Consider the following 20,714-nt stretch of genomic DNA (forward strand, 5'->3'; position numbering starts at 1 on the left):
GTTGTACCGACCAAAAAGCAGTGACTTCCTGTAGCCAGGACCATGCTTGTGTTTATTGTGAAGCCCGCATATCGGAAGCGATTATGTTAGTTGCAACCATCATCCCACCATTTATCCAAGTATTGTTGTGTTTGTTCCTTGTCCCTCTGAATGTTTAGTAAAGTACTGGAGCGATTTCGGCTCAAGTGGAAGTCATACCGACACCGATTTTTGCCTTGGATTGTCCTACATATTTCTAAAAATGAGAAAACACTTCGACGAGTTAAAGGGCGCTGTGAGGACAAGTTGGTCCCGGACGAAGAGGTGTCACGGAACCTCCTGCAGCTCTTCCGAGTTCTCCACAGTGCGAATCGTCGTGTGGAGCTCGGTAACTTCCACAGCCAGGTAACAAGTGACAACGGGCGGTGCCTACATGATGCCATGTTTCAATCACTTGGATTCTGCATCGACCGGAAGCCGAGCACACTTTCATATGCAGGAACTGGGGTGTTTATCACCAGGGGGTTGGTACCCAAAGGAGCAACAGTTGCCATGTATCCTGGCACCATCTACCAAGCTTATGAGCCTATTCTGCTCCAGTCCATCAGAAACCCATTTGTCTTTAGATGCATAGATGGTGTTTTGGTTGATGGAAATGACAAAGGGATCTCCAAGATGGTGTACAAGTCATGCAGTGGCAGAGACCGAATTGGCCCTTTTGAGACGAGTGATACCACCTGGTTGACAGCCATTCCACAGAATCCGCTGGCAGTGGGTCAGTATGTGAACAACTGCTCCAACGAGAGGCCCGCCAACGTGTGCTACCAGGAGTACGACGTTCCCGACACCCTTCCTGTGGAGTTTCGCCGCTATCTTCCCAATGTCAACTACAGCCCACACTCACAGAGACCCCTTCGGTGTGTGGTCCTTGTATCACTCAGAGACATTACAGCAGGAGAGGAGCTATTTTCCAACTACTACACTATTGTGCACTAGAAGCTTCAATATAAAATGGCCCTAATAAGTATCAGTCAATCTGAGAAGTATACCACAAATAAAATGTGCCTCCACAGCTCTTTGTTTGATTGTTACACTAACCAACTATGCTTGCGTCCTACTCTTAAATTAAATAATTTCCTTTCTTGAAGAAAGACTAGAGTTTAAATTAATCTTGGCAGAGGTAGGTTTAACTTCAGATTAAAGAGTGAGCACTTCACTTTGCATGGTTGTGAAAGTATTGATGTGGAAAGATGCAGTCAAAACGTAATCAATTTCTACTGCATGAGGCTTTATCTTTAAACCAAGAGCGCCATCTAGTGGAGCATCAAAATACTGCAAGTGTTTCATAAAGCTTTATTTTCCCACCAATAGATGAAAGACCACCACCAAGACCAGAAAGAAGATTTCTCAGAGACAGAAGTAACCCGCTAAATGAATTTTATGGCTGCATAGACGATCACGCAAATATGACCATGGCATAATGTAGCCAATGGCAGAACCAGACACACTTATAGAAACAGCTTTGCAGCACTTCTCATAGAAAAACAAGACTATTTGAGGGATTCACAAGTGATCCGTTTTTCATTTTCCCTAATCCTGTTTTTTCTACATCGTTATCTATGCATCATATTTTGAAATGAGTAAACATGAATATGGTTAATATCAATACCTTTAGGTTGTTTTGTTTTTATTTATCAAAAGGTCAACCAGGGCTTTGTTGCACAAAACACTGTCTTGCTGATGCTTCATGATATTCTCCATCTCCTTCAGCATGAAGAGTTTTCATCTTGATCTCATGGAACTTTAGTGCAAGTTTCTCATGCCAATCAGTCTTTTCACTCTTGTCATGCCGATTTTCTCCACTTTGGCTTCTTGGACACCTGATTCAAACTTACTGTATGTCATTTTTTTTCTCGAGAAAAACAATAATCATCCGGGATATCCTCCAAGTGTTGTTGCCTTTCAATTATTCTCATCAACAAGTCTCCCAGGTCATCAATATCTGGTCTAACCTGTCATGAAGAGTTCCTTTTGAGTTGCTGTGGTTTTCTTTAACTGCATCTTAATGATTTTCCATAGCACCTTTACAAGGCACAAGTACCTCATATGAGAAAACATATTTCATAGTGAATGATAAGTCAAATAAAGCCAACATTCCTGAAGATGTTGGAGGGCCCTGATAGTAACATTTCCATTTGAATTAGGTTCACAGTTCAAGCCTTTCATTTTTTTTAAATATCTGCTGCTGAATCATGAAGTTTATCTTCAATTTCGGGGTAATTATTATTTCGTTCACAAGCGTCACTTTCACGTTTTTGTAATATTTTCGTTGCCCTTTCTTTTTAACGATTTGTTCAACTCCTGTTCCACACACATTTCAGCAAGCTCTGCAGAAACCTGATAATGATCCTGATCACTTGATTCAGGTGTGTTGGAGGAGGAGAAACCTCTAAAACATGCAGGACAGTGGCCCTCGATGCCCTGAGTTTGAGACCTGTGTTTTAAAGCCTTGAACTTTCGGCAGTGAAGGAGTTTGTCACTCCGATTGAATGACTATCAGTCCGGTGTATAACCTTTGCCTCGTCCAATGTCTGCTGGGATTGCCTCCGGCTCACCTTTCATCCCAAAAAGGATAAGCGATTTAAAAAATGAATCAAGTCTGTCAATAAAAGTGCTCCTTTGTCCACCAGACTGTACTATCTGGCTGTTCTCCAAATATTGTTCAATAACTATTGTTACTTGTATGTGTATAGGCAAATAAATGCAAGACAAATAGTTTTAGCAGGAAATAAACACTGCCTTCAGATACGAGTGCAGTAAATAGCCTATTCCATTCACATTATTGGAATACAGTAAAGCATAGGTGTCAAACCGTCCGGTCCTGGGGGGCCGCAGTCCTGCAGGTTTTGGATGTTTCCGTTCTCCAACACAGTTGATATATGATCAGCTCATCAGCAAGCTCTGCATAAACCTGATAACGATCCTGCTGATTGGAATCAGCTTGTGTTGGAAGAGGGAAACCTCCCAAACCTGCAGGACTGCAGCCTTCGAGGACCGGAGTTTGACACCTATGCAGTAAAGTAAAACTACTGTGTAACATGTCAGACTTGTTTCTGATTAACTCCACAATGTCAATAAGTTGCACTCCACTTATACCTTGCAATTTGGATTAGAACAATCGCATTAGTTAGTAACAATATGAAACAAGCCTGTCCGACTTGAATGAAGAATAATGTTGTGTAAGCCCACAACACACCACACCTGGCCTGTAGGTGCAGTTCTTGTATAAAACTGAAGTATTCATAAATAGTAGCATAATAATTGTCAGGTAAAGCATGACACTTGGTTGCTTGCTTTTTTGTAGTCTTGTAATATCTTTAGTAAAGATTTGGAAAGACGTTGGATTAAATAAATCAGGGAGCGTGATAATAATTATACGGGTGTGGTGGTTACTACCAAGTAAAGCAGGCTGTTCAAGCCTAACCAAGCTTTCTTGCATGAAGTTATAATGCATTCTCAGATGACAGGCGAAATGTCTTGACAACCAGAGTAGTCCAGTTGCGATCGATTCAATGCCCTGAGAAAGAATGACTTGGATGAATGAGAATATCTACAAACACAAGCGAATCTGTACCATCATGTACAGGTATGTGTGGTGTCAAGTTCTCCGTGTGTGGAAGATGTCTTTCCACTGTGGTAAATGTGTGACCCATGTCACCTACCACCAGTGAAAGCATAATTATAAATAGCACCCTGCATTGATTGTCTCTGTAATATCATGGCAGTTTAAGCATGTTGTAAATTCACTGGCCACTAGGTATCATAACTTCAAAAGAGAACTTGAACGATAAGAGCGCAAAAATCAAACAAACGAAAAACATGTTAACTAGTTGTTAATTCACGGTTTAAATAAACGCTATTTCAGAATGACTTGTTTTCAGGTACTCACAATGGGCCACTGAAAACTACAATAATAATTATATTACATGATTAATACCTCTATGTAAGACTTCTGGCTCCTCTTCCTAATGTTTAAAAACAAATAGATATTTTTTCTCCCCATAATACAATACATATTTGCACTTAAACCACTCCTTTGGCTCAATGACAACACTGTTACACAACTTCGACAGGCAGATGTTTGTCTTCTCCCGGGCACTGTAGCTGCCGCAGCACTATTTATTACTGCAAAATCCTTCCGCTAAAAAAATATAGTAATATATGATTTAGGTTTTTTTACGTATAGATTTAGACACTATTTCAACTAACTGAAAGGTGCTTTGTTTTAATATGATGTGGCGAAAAAATATACACACAATATAAACAATATTCTCGACGGTAGCGAGTATTGAGTTCAAACGGCAAAAGTAGTTCGGCCGCATAAAGGCAGTTGACGTCGCCATCAGCGATCTTTCCAGTCGCATGCTGAGCTTGGATACGTATCATGTCTAACGATTCTGCTGATTACAACAGGTAATATAAATCACACTGAATATTGTTGCAACGCGTGGGTTAAAGGTGTATTTAAGTCATTTTTTGCTCTAAATTTTGTCGTCCAACTGAATAGCAGCCTAGGCCACGAGGCCAACGCGGCTATCGGGATGGGGTAGCTCACGGTTTGCTGGTATACGTTCACGGCGAGTCCATCTTCACTCTTTTTGAAATTTGATGATAATCTATTATTTAGAAATGTTGTCTACGTAATGCAATCGATGCTTTGGGTTTAAATGTGAACGTGACGGACTACGCTAGAGATGACTGCAGTGCAATTCTCTGCTGACTACAGTAGTACAGTACAGGCCCAAATGACCGATATGTTACCTCTGTGATCGAACCATGGGCTCCATGTTGAGATTTTCCTCAAAGAAAGAATACGAATACAGGTTGTGGCGCGATTTGACCCCAAAGTCCAAACAAGAACCCGGGTCCGAAACCTGCTCTTATTACATAAGCGGCACTTTTTTGTGAATGTAGTCAATCGAGCCCGGCCCGGCTTGTGAAATTGAATTGGTGACATGAATATAACGGGAGTCATTTTTGGCCAAGGTCAACCTATCGTTGCACACAAAATGGTTACAATCATGTTTCTCCTCGAATTTTGTTTCAAGTTAATGATCACCCGACACGACAAAGCCATAACTGAAGTCTTCACCGCACCACGTGGTCGCACCACGTGGTTGCGGGGTCTCAGATAGTCATGTGGGGACCCATGGCTAACCCAGTCACGAGGCCCTCCACATCTGTGCCCTGCAAAATAAATAAATAGTGTTTTTCATCAAACGTTTTGAATGTGTGATCATTATACTTGAAATTAAATGTACTCTGCAATAGTCTTAACCATCCTTGAGGATTAGCTAATAAGGGGATCACCGCAATACCTTCATTGTATATTAGGATATTAATCAACATTTTAATTTACCATTTTGCTAACTTCAATATTAACCACTTTGTTATGAAAGGTGTCCCTAGTTTGATAACACTTTTCTGACCGATGCTAAACTGTACTCAACTAGTCACTGATACAACTACCCAATACCACTAGTAGTTTTTACACCCAAACTTTCACTCAAAAAACGACAGGTAATTTTAAAGAAAGACCTATATATCTGAATGCAACATTTTCTTAAATTCTAATTTAATGGAACAGATGTACATATTCATTCTATTCTAAATTCTAGTTCCTCATTGTACAATAGCCACAAGAGGGTGTGGCGAGTATCGATACCTTGAAATAAGGCTTTTATAGGCCCATTACGATATACCTGTTATTGGTACTCGTCCATCTCTAAAATTATTGCTTTAAATAGTCAAACCTGATTAATTTGAGATGTTTGGGGGTGCCCCTTTTTAAATTGCACAGTTGCGTTTTGACTTGCTTTGTTCTTGCATGCGTCTAGTTTTACCAAATAAATGTGCCGACATACCTCAGGTTCCAAAGCGCCTCTGCTTACAGAAGTGCTGCCAAAAAGCATGACCCCTTTAACTACAATTCTCTATCGACCCAACCGGTTGAGGCAGATGGCTGCCTAACTGAGTCTCAGACCTGTTTCTTCCTTAGAGGGAGTTTTTCCACTTTCCTCCGATGCTTGCTCATGCGGTGTTTGTTTGGGGTCTGGATGTGTGAGCCGATTGCTTAAGTGCCTTGAGGTGACTTCTATTATGAATTAGCGCAATATCAATGAAATTGATTTGATTAATTTTTGTCTTAACAGCGACCATGTGGGGCCAGAAGGAATGGAGCCAGATGGTGTCATCGAGGTACTCACTCTCACTTTGCAACCAATTAATGCTGCAAGGTGCCAACACATTGGTACTCATTTGTGTTTTGTTTGCAGAGCAATTGGAATGACATTACGGACAACTTTGATGACATGAACCTGAAGGAGACGCTTCTCCGAGGAATTTATGCATATGGTTTTGAGAAGCCTTCGGCCATTCAACAGAGGGCTATAATCCCTTGCATTAAAGGTGCAGTAATGTATTAAAACCACAATGAACTGTAGTGCATTTGAGTGAAATGATGCTTTACCATCTTTCGGGACTTACCCAATAATGGGGATACATTTTTCTCACTGATCACTCGACATGTAGTCGACATTTCCCAACCTTTATTGAGCCACGGTACATACTTTACATTGGAAAAATCTCATGGCACGCCACCAAACAACCAAAAAAGTTTATAACATCGCTGCATGGTGGAATCACATCTCCAAAAATTATTTTTCAGGAAGAAAATAATGTTGTTGACTTTGTAAACATGCTAACCTTGATCATACCTTTAAATCAAGGGTCATCCGCATGGTCTCCATGGGCGCATGAGTAGCCCCCCAAGCCTGTTTTAAAAGATAGCATGCCAGTGAAGAGACTTTGGTTTTGCATAGTAATACTGTGAAAGTATTCATTCAAAAATAAGTAAATATAGCTACAATAGAAATTTAGTGCGGGTCTATTTATCCATGCATATTTTAAACTAGGGAATTGACTTAAATTTGGACTTGGGTTGCTACAGACAGCAACGCCATACTAAAACGATCATGGTGCAGTGGTTGGAGAATTGGCGACTTACAGTGACAAATGACTGCTTGCATCGTTTGTGATCTTGCCCGAAATAATTCCGTGCCCTTTTGCCATCAGGCTATGATGTCATTGCCCAAGCCCAGTCAGGCACTGGCAAGACGGCCACATTTGCCATCTCTATCTTGCAGCAGCTGGACATAGAGCAGAAGGAGACTCAGGCTCTGGTGTTGGCTCCCACTAGAGAGCTGGCTCAGCAGGTATGCTGTTCCTGAGGTCATGACTCATGAATACCTCAGCAGTGTCTCAGGCCTAGGCAGCACACTGAGGAGACTATTCAGATCCAAAAGGTACCGTTTATTAAAGACTCGTGTGATTTCTGCAAATTTGAAATTTATCCCCCTAAGATTTGGTGTAGTCTCAGTCCATGACTGCACTGGTCTAAAAGGTGATCTGGCTTGACTTCCTCTGTCATCTTGGGAATTTGTTGGTGTGAATAACTGGGTGATATGATGGCATAGCATCTTTCGGGACTGACTCTTCATGTTGAGAGCTCATGACACACTGATCACTCTCCAGTTTGTCTGAATGTGCTGCCGTTGGTTGGTCTGTGCGACACTTGAGCTGGTGTGCTTGTTTTCTGCTCCCCCTGCATTTTAGATCCAGAAGGTCATTCTGGCTCTTGGCGACTACATGGGGGCAACCTGCCACGCCTGTATTGGGGGGACCAATCTCCGCAGCGAGATCCAGAAGCTTCAGGCTGAGTCCCCGCACATAGTTGTGGGCACACCTGGTCGCGTGTATGACATGCTCAACAGGAGACATCTGTGTGAGTGTGGCACTTTGTTATTTTAATGATGAAATTCATCAAAGCTTGTGAGCAAATGTACTCAAAGCTGCATTCCCATACAGCTTCAAAATGGATCAAGATGTTTGTTCTGGATGAAGCTGATGAGATGTTGAGTCGAGGTTTCAAAGATCAGATCTATGAGATCTTCCAGAAACTGAGTACAAACATTCAGGTCAGCCTGCTTTTATAAGATGTTTGCTAGAATTTCATTTGGTTTCACTGTAGAAGATGGTGCTCTCTTTTAATTGCCGGCGTGCTTTGCTAAGATGCACTTGGTGTTTCCAATGTTTTCTCAAGGTTGTCCTGCTCTCTGCCACCATGCCGACAGATGTGCTGGAGGTGACGAAGAAGTTCATGCGGGACCCCATACGCATCTTGGTGAAGAAGGAGGAGCTTACCCTTGAGGGTATTAAGCAGTTCTACATAAACGTGGAGCGGGAGGTAGGTCTGTTCAGAGTGGTATTAGTTTTGAAACGCGCCTTCTCTCTAAAAGCACCCTGCTCAAACTGCAGAAGCCGAGCCTCCCAAGGCTCAGCCGATGCGGGTGTGTAAGCACGGGTACACCGGGGAAGGAGATTAAAGCCACGGCTTCGGAAATGAGGCGTGGAGGGACCTCTTTCTTAATGTCCACTGTCCATTGTCTCGAGATGCTGTGCTACATGGCTTTTCCATCAATGACGGGATTTAATTTGTTTAAGTGCCTGGATGCCACTATTTTTGTGTGTGATGTTTTTTGGTTTTTTTTGGTCTGGCTCAGGAGTGGAAGCTGGACACCCTGTGTGACCTCTACGAGACTCTGACCATCACACAGGCTGTGATCTTCCTCAACACTAGAAGAAAAGTGGACTGGCTGACCGAGAAGATGCACGGAAGAGACTTCACAGTTTCTGCTCTGGTATGATTTAATGGCTCTTTATTACATGGGTGGGCAAAGTACAGCCCATTACGTTCTTTAACCCAGCTGACAGCATTTAGAATCGGGTGCATAAATATAGGAACACTGACACAATTCTTGTCTCTGTGGCGCTAAACACCATCACAATGAATTTGATATGAACATGAATGCAAACTGTAGTAATGATTTATGTTAATACCTCAAGTAAAACACATTTTCATTTCAATTGTGGTGGTGTTAGAGCCAAACTTTCCCCTCCTTTTTTCTAATGAATATTTGTTCATATAAATTTTACATTGAATGTTTGTTCATTATAATTATGAATAAGAGCTTAATAATCATTTTCTAAAATTGGTTTCATGATATAAATAAAAATAATGAATAAATATAACTAGACCTGTACTGTTTGGTCTGCGTGGAATTGATCAGTTTGCTTCCCACGCCGGTCCGGACCTTTTATGCAGGTGTGAATACACACAGATACTGGTGTGGATCAAACACCCTGACCCGAGACCCCCCCCTTTTGAGGTGGTCTCGAGCTTGATCTACTTGCAAACGGTCTTGGTGCGGTTCGCTTCAAGTGTGAATACAAATTAATGCCAAAGCGCACCAACTGCAGGACACAAGTACCTTTTTGGGCTTAACTGGCCGTTTGTGTAATAACTACCATTTCTTCAACCTTTCTTTGCAGTTGAAAGGCTGCATCAAAGCCTTCTGTATGCTCTAGCATAACAAAAAAAAACCATAAATATGTCTTTAGGTCACTTAAAACATTTTAAATAGAATATATTTATTTGTTTTTGGGAGCAAATGAGTTAAATATGAATGATAAAAAAAAATAAAAGCGCGTTTTAAATTTTCTTCATGCATTAATTTTTTTCTAAAAAACAATTTTTGTAGCCACATTAACTGAACAGGATTTATCTCTACAGCATGGTGATATGGACCAGAAGGAGCGTGATGTCATTATGAGGGAGTTTAGGTCTGGCTCAAGCAGAGTGTTGATCACTACTGATCTACTGGTTAGTATCAAATGGAGCAATGGCTTGATAACTTTTATTCAGACATGGCCCATTTTACTCTAGAGAAAGTTATGGTTATTTTGTAGCAATAGCAACAGTTGGCTACACAGGCCAATTGTGCCTTCTGCCATCTAGTGGAAGAGCATGTAGTTGTTTTGCCTGTCAGGATGCCCACTGGTCATAGGAAGTAAAAGTAATAGTAGTACATTTTTGGAACAATTTTAAGTCTACTGCATTATTGAAAATACACATGTGGTTGGGCTTCCTTTTTAAATAGTGGTTATTATTTAGAATTATACAAACTCCAAAAGTTTCCAAAAATCCTGTGAATGTCCTTCAATGACTAGGCAGTGTAAACTTTTGGGAGATCAGCGCTCGTGCTCCACAATGGCTTCCTCTAACGTAGGAATCTGTTACTTTTACACGAGTGACATTAAAATATATCAAGTAACCATCAAATGTCATGATATGAAAAAAAATACAAAAAAAGGAAGACTGATTTGCCAATTGCTCTCCCAGGCTCGGGGAATCGATGTGCAACAAGTGTCCCTGGTTATCAATTATGACCTTCCTACAAACAGAGAGAACTACATTCACAGGTAAGTTGAATTGGGGGTAAGAGTTGAACAGTCTCCTGATGTGAAGCCTGACTCAATATATCCACACCCCCCTCCTTACTCCTTCAGAATTGGCCGTGGTGGGCGCTTTGGCAGAAAGGGAGTTGCCATTAACTTTGTCACAGAAGAGGACAAGCGAATTCTGCGTGACATTGAGACGTTTTACAATACCACGGTGGAGGAGATGCCCATGAACGTGGCAGACCTCATTTGAGCCTTTGGGTTTTCCTTTATAGAACGCAGTTATAGTTGACTGTACACTTGCATTGTGCTTATTATTCCACGGGAGGAAAAAATGCATTGATGCCAAACCTTGGATCTGAATATTTTTGCGAGGTTATTTTTATGGTAGTCCCTCTTGGACAGTTGTAGACTTCGAACCTCCATGGTTTTGGCTGGTTGGAGCTACAAAGCCATGGGGTCTGTTACCGTGGTCCTTTTCAGGCATTTCTTTCCATGTTCTATTATAATGCATATATTTGATGTGCTCCACCATTTAGTAACCTACTTGTGGACTAAAAGGTATAAGTGCTGTATAAAGTCTGCAAATTCTGTTATGCTAACATGTGCAATGTGTTGTGGGCCGGCTTACTAGAGGCACTTGTCACAGTATTTTATTTATATATATATATAAATGTAGATTTTTTTTTTTTGTGAATGTTTATTTATATGTATCATATTTTCATCCAACTTGCTATCATGATTTCTCAGTGTGGCCATAGTTTGCTGGTGTTTTACTCACAATAGAGTATATAACCATTTACAAACGTGCACTACTTTTCACATCTCTCAAATTGTAAGAATGTCTTAATAAATGATTTGCTGTCAATGCTACCGTGTTGTACTTGAAATTATAACTCACTAGCCACCAATGATGTGTTTGTGACGACTTTTCCAGTAATGAGATGCAAAGAATAATTTGTTCCAAAGTGATAACTGATATTACATTTTCTTGTCCCAGATATTCTGCATAACTATTGTAAGGAAGATAAATGTACGAACTGTCTGTACTCTACTTTGCAGGGGCAGGAAAAAATAATGAACAGAAAGATACTAGCCAGTAGCCACACTTTTATTAAGTCAAATTTTATGGAAATTGGGAAATCTGAGACGTACATACAACCTTATAGGTTGCACATTAACAATACTACAGGGTAACAGGTGATTTCGGCAGGCAATTGTTTCAAGTGCTACTATCGTGGGTCCATCGTAGTTTGAATGACGTCACGGTAGTGCGAGCGGGAAAAGGCGTGATAAAGATCTTTGAGTACAGTAAAAGATGGTTATTTAAATAACGGAGCTAGCGGTATACTAGCGACGTAATGAAAGTTCATCTTTCCCCGGAGTATGCCAATGAGCAGTAAGTTAATGCCGCCATTTTGTGTGTGTACAGTTAAGGTGACGAAATTATCATACCTACCTGTTAAGTTAGCATGCTATGCCAACTTAATTTCTCAACTCTTAAGTTATGTGGTAGCATGTTTCCTGGTTAATATAATGGGTTAATTGTGCTTTATGTAGCTAGTAATAGACTGACTTTTAAGTTTCCTTAAAATCAAATATTCAGTAAACTTGCCAGGTTTGTTAAGCAATAGTCATCAGATAAAACAAATCACGTATATGGCAGCAAATGTTGAGCTCACGGACTACATTTAGTTCTGAAAACTGACGGGCTGCTAGACCATTTGGAAATTAAGTTCAAATTAGGCTGATGCATTTTAATTTTATTTACAATTAGACATTCATCCTTGTTTCTTTCTTTGATAAACACAAAACACGCTCATAGGTTTATCTGACCCACCTTGTTTAATTACTTGAGTTTTTCTTTAAAAAATTTGTGTGCAGTATTGACAATTCCTAACAACCGGGTATTTCTACTATTTCCACAGCGCAATGCTTCATTCTCATGGCGTGTTGTATTGCTTTTGCCTTTGAGTAGCATACAAACCAGGCATATTGTTATAGTAGGTCAAACATGTTATCACATTTTCAAATCAAAATAAATCAACCTTCAAACCCTCCTCTGAATGCAGCATAAGACCGCCACTTTGACTTGTGACGTCATTTCGGAAATGACAATTGGAACAATTCTAGAAATATAATAATCATATATATATATTATGCTGAAGGGGGGGGGGGTACATAACAATACATAATATGAATAATTAAAATACCTCCCTGAACAACTCCTGCAGCGCCTTCTCGGTATCCTAGACCCAACGTCAGGCCTTTTTTCTTAGCTGCCTGCTATTAGGCCAGCGACCTGTTGTGGTCTCAAGAAGGTGTCTGCAGTTGTGGTCAGACTCCCCCTCATGCTGGAGTGGAGAGCAGAGATCCCTTTACAATGGTATTTGTGCCACCCTTTTGGTGCCTTGTGCCACTGTCTGCCAGTCAATATACCATGTAAATTCAAAAATGAAATGAGAAATGCATAAAAATTAATACATACGTTGTAATTGCGGTAATCAATTTATGGTGCCCCCATAAATTGATAACTGTAATAAAAAATTACATTTAAAAAATAAAGGCAAAAATAATGCTCCATATATTACTGAGCTCTTTAATGACAATCATTTATGTTGTATGTATGTGGAATTATCTATAGATAGAATGTGACACCCTCTAGGGAGTTTTCAGTAGTGTAAACACTAACAGTGACCACTTACACAAAGTGACCACTTACACAATCAAATAAAACCTGATAATCTGCTTTTTAATAAAGACAAGGCCAGTTTTGTTTGAGACGGAATTATTTTTTATGGAACCACACCTGTTTAACTGTAATGTGTCATGATAATGTGCAATATTATATTTAGGTTGTTAGGAATCTGTTTAAAAAAAAAAAATGCACATAATAGAAAAGTCAGTTTAATTTTTTTTCTCAGTCCACAAACTGCTGCCATTATCAGTCACCTTCAACATTTTCCTTCTCTGTGTGGAATTTTACACTAAGCCACACAGATATTTTTGGACTCATTAGTTTGTCGATCCTTTGGATTCATAACCAGATCACAAAGCACTCAAGTCATTTCGGCTTTGCATTGTTGTGTAACCCAGTCAGTAGTTTTAAAAAGTCATTTTATTTGACTTAAGTCAAGAAACAGCATCTGTATTCAGGAAAATCAAAATGTCATTAAGTACTCAGATTGTCTGTTCAACACCTCCCCCAGTATTTTTAGCAGGTAGGATGAGAGATTTAGAAACATCTGAAGTGAGACGGATGCGGTTAATTGCCCAATTTTTCTCACTTCTGTTGTGATTTCAAAACAACACTTTTAATATTTTTTTCCCAAAGATTGTTTACTTTAATCCCTTACATTTGAACACGTGTATCTCACTTTCTACTCCTTACTTTGTTAAAATAGGCCCATTGCCCTTTTCAACCTCTGCAAATAATACAATGAATTAAAAAATACATCATCTTGAGGATGCTTATTTATTTTGATTTCATATTTTGCAATGTGCTTGTGCTCATGTAGCCCTGGTTAGAAACCACTGTCTATGAGTGTCGCAATTTTCAGTTTCAATACTTTATTGTTACAGCACTAATGGAGCTACAGGAGTGATTCATGGCCAATGCATTGTCTTGTGCCAGCCTAAAAACCAGCGTCTAATTTTACAAACCATCATTAGTGAATTTAAGCTTCTTTTTTATCAGTTCACAACATTAGCAAAGCTATGGGTGCACATTGTTTTGATAGTGTAAAAGATTGCTTCCCTATTTAAAAACATTTTCTTGTGCCAAGTTATCAGAACAGACATAATTATCAGTAAAAAATAAATTCAAACCACTCATCAGCGTTCTCCTGTGAAATTAAGGGAAATGCTGTTATTCTGTTGTCAGTCACTGGTGCGCTTTTGGTGTACATGCTTTGGCCAACAGGGGGCAATATACTCCAGGCATATAAACACAAGCAAAGTAGAGTTTTACAACTAATGCCTGGTTCACGCGGCAACACGTCGGCCGACTTGAGAGATGACAGGAGTAACAGTTTTGAACGGCACAGTTAACACACCACACACGAACCGATTTCATTCATGATTCAAGATTGCTTATTAAGCAATTTGTGTAGAAATACATAGGAAATTGTTGCAGCATGATGACACTGTGTACCCGCAATCCCACAATCAAACAGACAAAAGACATTAAAGGCATTAAATTAAAGGGCTGGGTTTCGAATCAGATTTCCAATATCGATTAAATTCGATTCAGAAGGCCCCGATTCGATTCACGATTCACATTGATTTTCGATTCAGTTAAGGATTTCATGCAGTACTAATTTTATATGGAAGACATTCTCAGAAGTACCAATGCTGTAAATAGTAGAAACTTCTTGCTCTTACTTGGTGCATCAGCATGGGGGGGAAAAAATGAATATTTACATTTAAAATTGAATTCAATGCAGTTACATTAATCATGTATGTTTTATTGAGCATGACCTGATCAAAACAATAATAATTGAAATTGATTACAAACACAGCACAACGTAAATGAAGTGGCAAAAACACTGGGCTTTTTTGTAAAATAAATGTTCCCGTGACACGAGAAAGCACATTAATTTATGTTGAGGGGCGTATTAAAAACATAGATTCATGGTTTTATGAAATCGATATTGATAATAATATAATCTATATGAAAAGGAATATCGATTCAATATCGATATATCAATTTTTTTTAAACCCAGTCCTATTATACAGTGCAGTGCAAGTTGAAGTTAGTTAATAAATAGATGAATCTCTCTCCATATGTGTGTAGAAAGCCAGTGTCTCTGTGTTGGTAACATTAGGTAGCGGCCGTGGGGGCGGGGCTAGCGACAGTAGGGGACAAGGGGTGGTGTTGAGTCATTTTTTAGCCTGGCCGCTGAGGGGGGAAAAGCTCTGTCTGAATGTTTCCTGATTAGTCTCGCAAAACTTATTAAGATTAAATGTGACTTCCGAGTAAACAAACATGGAGAACCAGTCAAGGTACTTCCTGGTTTGTTTTTAGCCATAAAAAAGCGGCATAAAAAGAAAAAGCATTGTTTGAAGAGTGTAAATAGTGCAAGCACGGTCTTTCTGCTGTGTCACGTCTTCTTTTGCCGCCTCACTTTCTGATTGGCTGAAAGTCACCGTCAACCGGCTGCACGGTGGTTTGTCTTCGGGGCATATGTCGGCATATGTTAGGGAAAACAATCCCAACAGGATATATTCCCGATTTCAGGTCGGAGTGGCCCAAATGTCCTTCCGAGCGGCTGATATCGGGCTGAGCCATGATTATGTTAAGATTATCGTTTGGATGTCGGCGCGTCCTTACGATTGTCGGGAGGGGAAATTTGTGGCTAAAATCCGGCAAATTCTCCTGCCGTGTGAGCCAGGCTTAAGTGACTGAGGAAGTTGCAGTCACATTTTTCACAGAGAAAGAATATACGCCTATGTTGTTTATTTTGGTAACACAAAATGTGATTCTCACTTCAACTGGCAGTGACATTAGACAGCTTGAAGCCTCTTTTTTCAAGAATTTGTTTCATAATCTTCCAAACTGTGTTGAGCTTGCGGCCATCATCTAGCGCTCGTATCTTAAATTTTTGCTCACAAGTCAAAGCAAAAAATTGGCCGCGCAATGGCTCATATCACAAAAAGCTCCTTAGTCCCGTCACTTGTAAGTCAAGGTAGCACTGTATTATTCTTAAATGATCCTCGTACTATCTCAATAAAAAGCGGCTATGCAAGGATAGCCGTTGAGATGGTAACGACAAAGCAGAGAGATCTTCACGGCTGTGCAGTACAGCTTGCCTAAGAGTCCAGACGTCCTCTCTTTCACCTGTGGGTGTGTGGCCGCCTTCCACAGGCCTTGGAGGTCCTCCACGTGGCCGTGGGAGGTAATCATCTCGTTATAGATACATAGGTGGTCAGGTGCCTTACCCTCTCCTGAGAAATACAAATGCTCCTGCGGCGACACGCCAACCGCCTTGGCGCAGATGCCCATGAACACATCATCTATGTAAAGCGAGGCATTCAATGTCAGAGTGGCGTGGTAGATCTTGTTCGCCACGTCGCCGGACACTACGTAGCCCGCCCCGGGCGTGTAGTCCGGGTACGATATCCACTGGTACATCTCGAGAGGTACATAGTACTTACTGTCCTTACTACGGTTTGGCGGTGCACCCCTGTGGACCCGGCCCACCCACAAGTCAGTGACGCCCCGGTCTCTGACGTCCTGCAGGTACGCCACCAAGTTGGGAATGTGAACAAAGACGTCGTCGTCGGCCGTCATGAGGAAGCGCGCGTGGGCGCAGCATCTGTGCATCCAATGGAACTGCATGATCAGCTTCAGGGTTAAGTTGTGGAACGAATCCAAAAAGTCCTGCTGGATCAAATCGCCATGGCGACGGTCTTCCAGGATGAGCTGCCTTTGAATAATTGCGTCCGTACCATTAAAACCCTGGGGCGCTCCTAAGGCGAACACCACCTTAACCGTCACTCCCAGCGAGTCCATGATGAAGGTCTCGTTACCCCAGGTGGATCTAATGGCCTCGCGCCTGGCTGTGTTCACCGGAGACGTTTTGACAAAGAGCAGGAGGAGGACGTCCCGGCCGGCACATTTGTCCGGGTGATCCAGCAGGTTGCGGAAGTTGTTGAAGCTCCTGGCCTGCTCCCGCGTAATGGTGAGGCTCTGGTTGATGTAGCTGAAGCGGTTCACCAGCAGGCGGTACGAGTAGGACTTGAAGTGGTTCACCATGCTGTTGTCCCACCAAACCATGACCACCGACAGCACCAGACAGGTGGCTATCAGCCGGACACACTGCGTTTTACATAACCGGCGCGATCTCCAAAGCATCTTGTCACTTGGTTGGGTTAGCGAAGCGGCAAGGTGGGATACGAAGGCTCGGAGACGTGTTGCCGTGGCGCCTCGGCGAAGCACTTAGCGGGTCTTCCATTGGAGGCCCTGATGATGGTATACGCTGGGTCTGCTGGGAAACATCATCCATCACAGAAGAATTAGTTATGCCCTCCAAGCCACTTAGCAGCCAGACATTCATCTTCATCTGAGGAAGGAGAGCATATTTATTGTGGTGACAAGACCGCGGACAAACACAAACAGAGTTCTGTTGGATATTTCATGGCTCTGTGAAAACGTAAATATTGTGGTTTGTAACGCCACTTCAGTCAGCTGAGAAACTTCAGCAGCAGGATAAGTGCTGGATGGTTGTTGTATGGATCAATGGCGGAGGCACGTGGTGGCCAGGGGTGGCCACTACACCCCGCACCCCCATTATTTATTATTATTTACTTTTTAAATCCACAACCAACTGTGTCGCATCTGCGGGTGTGTTTTGGGACACAGTTGTCATGTTGCATGAATGTCGGCATATGTTAGTGCTATGTTAGTCTATGAAAAGGCATAATTGTTTTTGTTATTTATTTGAATGTTTAATGTTCAGTGTTTTGTCAGTAACTGGCATTTGCCTTATTGCCGGCAAGTGTCAGAAAGCTCTTTTGTAACTGAGCAACTCATTGACAATTGTAACAGCTCCAATGCATTCACCCTGGCCACTCCAATAAAAAAATTCTGGCTACGCCCCTGCAGAAGATGAATTGTTTGTCACCAGGCACAGTGACAACTGCTTTTCACTCAGCATTTTGAGTGAACAGAATTTCAGATGAAATTGAAGTTGTTGTTTTTTGGGAGCCAAGCTAATTTTCTATCGGTCCAAGTATGTTTGGGGGCGGGGACATACATGTACTGTATATTCACCGATTAGGTACTTTCTACTTGGATCTTGTACATTTACTATCACAAAGTCTTTGATTGGGTTCCAAACTAGCTCAGTTATACACATCATAAAACTTAGTTAATATTTGACCAGCTATCTGTGAGGCAAGCTGTCAAGTTAACAAGGCTCACATGTTTGAGGGTTTTGTCGTGACGGATGAAATCAACAATATCGAATATCATCCGATATTAGTTGTAGTTGTTGATTTCGCTTAACTTCGTGTTGCAACCTTCTTTTTTAAAATCATTTTATCATTCTCTTTCCGGATTTGATCAAAATAATTTAATCCTTGAATCCGAGTTTCATAATCTTGGGAGCTCACTCCATGATATCCGTTTTATGAGGTGGCCTCTGCACGCTTCATCATAGCATTCTGGCGGGTTGTTTCAAAAGCATAATCAATAGTACACAGTCTTGAAAATATAGATTTTAAAATGTAATGTAAATAGGCATGAATTGTCAAATCATGTAGTGACAGTCCACGTGTTGGTTAAGTCGTCTCTTATGAATCGTGCACCAAGGCAGGTTTCAGCCAAGTCAACTTGGTGATTTAAGAATACCAAGCGAACTGTTGTGCTGCGTTCTGAAACTGGTGTTGAAGGAGTGGCTGACCATCGGCCAATATAGTTTTGCTGCGTTCTATGATTTCAATCACAGGTAATTGGCATCACAACAATATATAACGTATAAATACATAATGGGGTATATGCCACGGAGGAGGCGGGACTTCCGACTTCCTGGTTTTCACACTTCAGCTTTGTTTCCGTTTCCTGTTTGCGACGTGTGGGCCGCGCCCCAGTCGTGCGCTTCTGCCTTTGTGCCCCTCGGTTGCGCGTTCCCGTCGACGGGTGCGAGTGTGTAGTGTGTCTGTCTCAGCTGTCCGAAGCATTTCGGAGAGCTGAGAGGCACTGCGCTCCTCCTGATGGGCGGGAGCGTGGGCTTGGGGAGGCGGTGCGAGTGTTGGAACGCGGCCATCAGTGGCTGGAAACGACGCTGAGGTGTGAAACGTCGGAAGTTCGTGGCATCTACCCCGTTGTATTCTACAATGTTTATTTGTAGTTTCGTATGCACCTGTCGGGATTTGTGGGGTTGATCAGCAGGGAAAAACAAAAAAACAAAAAATAAATCACTAAATCAGATCATGACTATTACAATAACTATTTTTTTGTGTATCGCTGACTAACCCAATCATAGTTTTCCGGATTAGTCATATTCTGCCACATCTCGTGCTGCGGGCCTCACATCTCCAGATAAGTAAAAGCACGCTTGCGTGAAACAATAACCCCCCCCCCCCCCAAAAAAAGACTGGGAGGTGATAGCGGCAGGAAGAGTTTGACTGAAGGTTTTTTTGGGGGGGAGACATTGCTCATGTGAATGCAAAAAGCCAACACAGCAAATGTTGCCATACAAGGGAGGCCGGTGGGGTGAGTGCTGAGCAGACGAGCCCGTGAAAGCGCTGAGAGCCGTGGAAAAGCGCATGGGGACACAATGGGCGGCATCAGAACAATGCGACGGGTGAGAATAGCCTGCTTCCTGCACTCCAACATGTGAGGGGGCACATCATGAAGTTGCCTGAGCGGCCTGGGACTCCCATCGCACCCTGAGAGCTTTTTAAACATCACCAGTGGACGCGTGGTGCCTAATGGGGTCACTAGCTCACAGTGATGGTAATGAGACACCCAACCAACCAGCACATCAACCTTGTTTGCACTGTACCAATATCCACTTCCTAATAATAACCATGAAGACATCCGTCAACAACCTTGCGCACATAAGGATGACAATATGCTAGAGGAGAAAATAATTGCTCTTACCTCATCCTGGCAGCCCCGTTGACCAATCCAGCAAACAGACTTCTGCTTTCAGGCCGGCTCGACTGTTGACTCAGGGTGTCGCCAGGACCAACTATTACAACTGCATGTTGGAATGACAGCTTCTCTACTGGAGAACAACCTTCCAAGTGTTTACGCTGCATCTAAAACAAGCGCAAGGAATGTGCACCGCACTAATCGCATACTTCCAAAGTCACCATTTGTATAAATAGAAGGCACACCATCGCTCAGCACTCACCCAAAGACTGGCTTTAAAGCGTCCCCCTTTTCCTACCAAGTCTACTCTTTTAACATCGAATTCAAAGTTGCTCATCAGTTTTGCTTCATGTCATCTGACTTGCTCTCTGTCTGTCTGGGGTGTGTTGAGTGAGCGGCCTAAATCTTGCCGGCCTCTCTCACTCTCAACTTTCGCTTCCCCATATGGGTGTGGATGGGGGTGGAGCTTTTCACTTTAATGAGTCCTCACACAGGAGACATTTTTCAAAGCCTTTATGACCAAATGACATCGACCTAAATGACATAGCAATTTAATTGTTTGCTTTTTTTAGAAATAAAGTTGTAACATAATGAGAATAATGTACAAATACAAGAAACAAAAGCCAAAACAGTTTTTTTTTTATTTTGTGATAAAAATTATTATTTTGCAAAAAACATCTGCTTCCCTGCAATTGGGTCCTAAACACCACAATAAGCCTAACAGAAAAAGAGGCCTCAATTCTTGAAAACATTATTTTGGGCTTCTGTAAAACAT

At 41.6% G+C, this 20,714-nt stretch overlaps 3 protein-coding genes and 3 non-coding genes across 8 annotated transcripts; 5 read left to right on the forward strand and 1 right to left on the reverse strand.

The window, feature by feature from the left end:
* Positions 1-104: 104 nt before the first annotated feature.
* Positions 105-1,051, forward strand: setd9 (SET domain containing 9). The gene has a single exon (XM_086081497.1). The coding sequence runs from the start codon at positions 151-153 to the stop codon at positions 973-975; it is 825 nt and encodes a 274-aa protein (XP_085937623.1). The 5' UTR covers positions 105-150; the 3' UTR covers positions 976-1,051.
* A 3,278-nt stretch (positions 1,052-4,329) lies between these two features.
* On the forward strand, positions 4,330-11,206 carry eif4a2 (eukaryotic translation initiation factor 4A2). The gene is made up of 11 exons (XM_086097577.1): positions 4,330-4,452; positions 6,192-6,237; positions 6,315-6,447; positions 7,114-7,253; positions 7,654-7,822; positions 7,906-8,015; positions 8,141-8,284; positions 8,601-8,738; positions 9,671-9,760; positions 10,280-10,359; positions 10,447-11,206. The coding sequence occupies exons 1-11, from the start codon at positions 4,424-4,426 to the stop codon at positions 10,589-10,591; spliced, it is 1,224 nt and encodes a 407-aa protein (XP_085953703.1). The 5' UTR covers positions 4,330-4,423; the 3' UTR covers positions 10,592-11,206.
* Positions 6,490-6,561, forward strand: LOC147181965 (small nucleolar RNA SNORD2). Its single transcript, XR_015093571.1, has one exon. It is a non-coding gene; the product is annotated as a small nucleolar RNA SNORD2 (small nucleolar RNA).
* LOC147181966 (small nucleolar RNA SNORD2) lies at positions 7,496-7,567 on the forward strand. Its single transcript, XR_015093570.1, has one exon. It is a non-coding gene; the product is annotated as a small nucleolar RNA SNORD2 (small nucleolar RNA).
* LOC147181967 (small nucleolar RNA SNORA81) lies at positions 8,321-8,506 on the forward strand. The gene has a single exon (XR_015093550.1). It is a non-coding gene; the product is annotated as a small nucleolar RNA SNORA81 (small nucleolar RNA).
* Positions 11,207-14,783: 3,577 nt separating the features above from the next.
* On the reverse strand, positions 14,784-20,542 carry LOC147181968 (lactosylceramide 1,3-N-acetyl-beta-D-glucosaminyltransferase A-like). Of its 3 annotated transcripts, none has more exons than XM_086058283.1 (3): positions 20,202-20,542; positions 19,946-20,106; positions 14,784-17,324 (listed from the first exon to the last, which is right to left on the reverse strand). In XM_086058283.1, the coding sequence occupies exon 3, from the start codon at positions 17,192-17,194 to the stop codon at positions 16,064-16,066; it is 1,131 nt and encodes a 376-aa protein (XP_085914409.1). In that variant the 5' UTR covers positions 17,195-17,324; positions 19,946-20,106; positions 20,202-20,542; the 3' UTR covers positions 14,784-16,063. The 3 variants fall into 3 exon arrangements, with proteins under 3 accessions (XP_085914409.1, XP_085914393.1, XP_085914401.1); XM_086058267.1 differs by having other exon boundaries at positions 14,784-17,327; XM_086058275.1 differs by having other exon boundaries at positions 14,784-17,402.
* Between the last annotated feature and the right edge of the window lie 172 nt (positions 20,543-20,714).

The sequence above is a fragment of the Leptonotus elevatus genome, chromosome 1, assembly GCF_054856555.1.
Source record: "Leptonotus elevatus isolate MCC_2025b chromosome 1, RoL_Lele_1.0, whole genome shotgun sequence".
Classification (NCBI taxonomy): Eukaryota; Metazoa; Chordata; class Actinopteri; order Syngnathiformes; family Syngnathidae; genus Leptonotus; species Leptonotus elevatus.

What these genes read in the sequence shown, in the direction of transcription:
- setd9 (XM_086081497.1), top strand. Translation starts at nt 151, where the DNA reads ATGTTTAGTAAAGTACTGGAGCGATTTCGGCTCAAGTGGAAGTCATAC.
- eif4a2 (XM_086097577.1), top strand. Translation starts at nt 4,424, where the DNA reads ATGTCTAACGATTCTGCTGATTACAACAG. An exon ending in AGCCAGATGGTGTCATCGAG is followed by an intron (nt 6,238 to 6,314) that starts GTACTCACTCTC and finishes TTTTGTTTGCAG; the next exon opens with AGCAATTGGAATGACATTAC. An exon ending in TGATCACTACTGATCTACTG is followed by an intron (nt 9,761 to 10,279) that starts GTTAGTATCAAA and finishes TTGCTCTCCCAG; the next exon opens with GCTCGGGGAATCGATGTGCA.
- LOC147181968 (XM_086058283.1), bottom strand. Translation starts at nt 17,194, where the DNA reads ATGCTTTGGAGATCGCGCCGGTTATGTAAAACGCAGTGTGTCCGGCTG.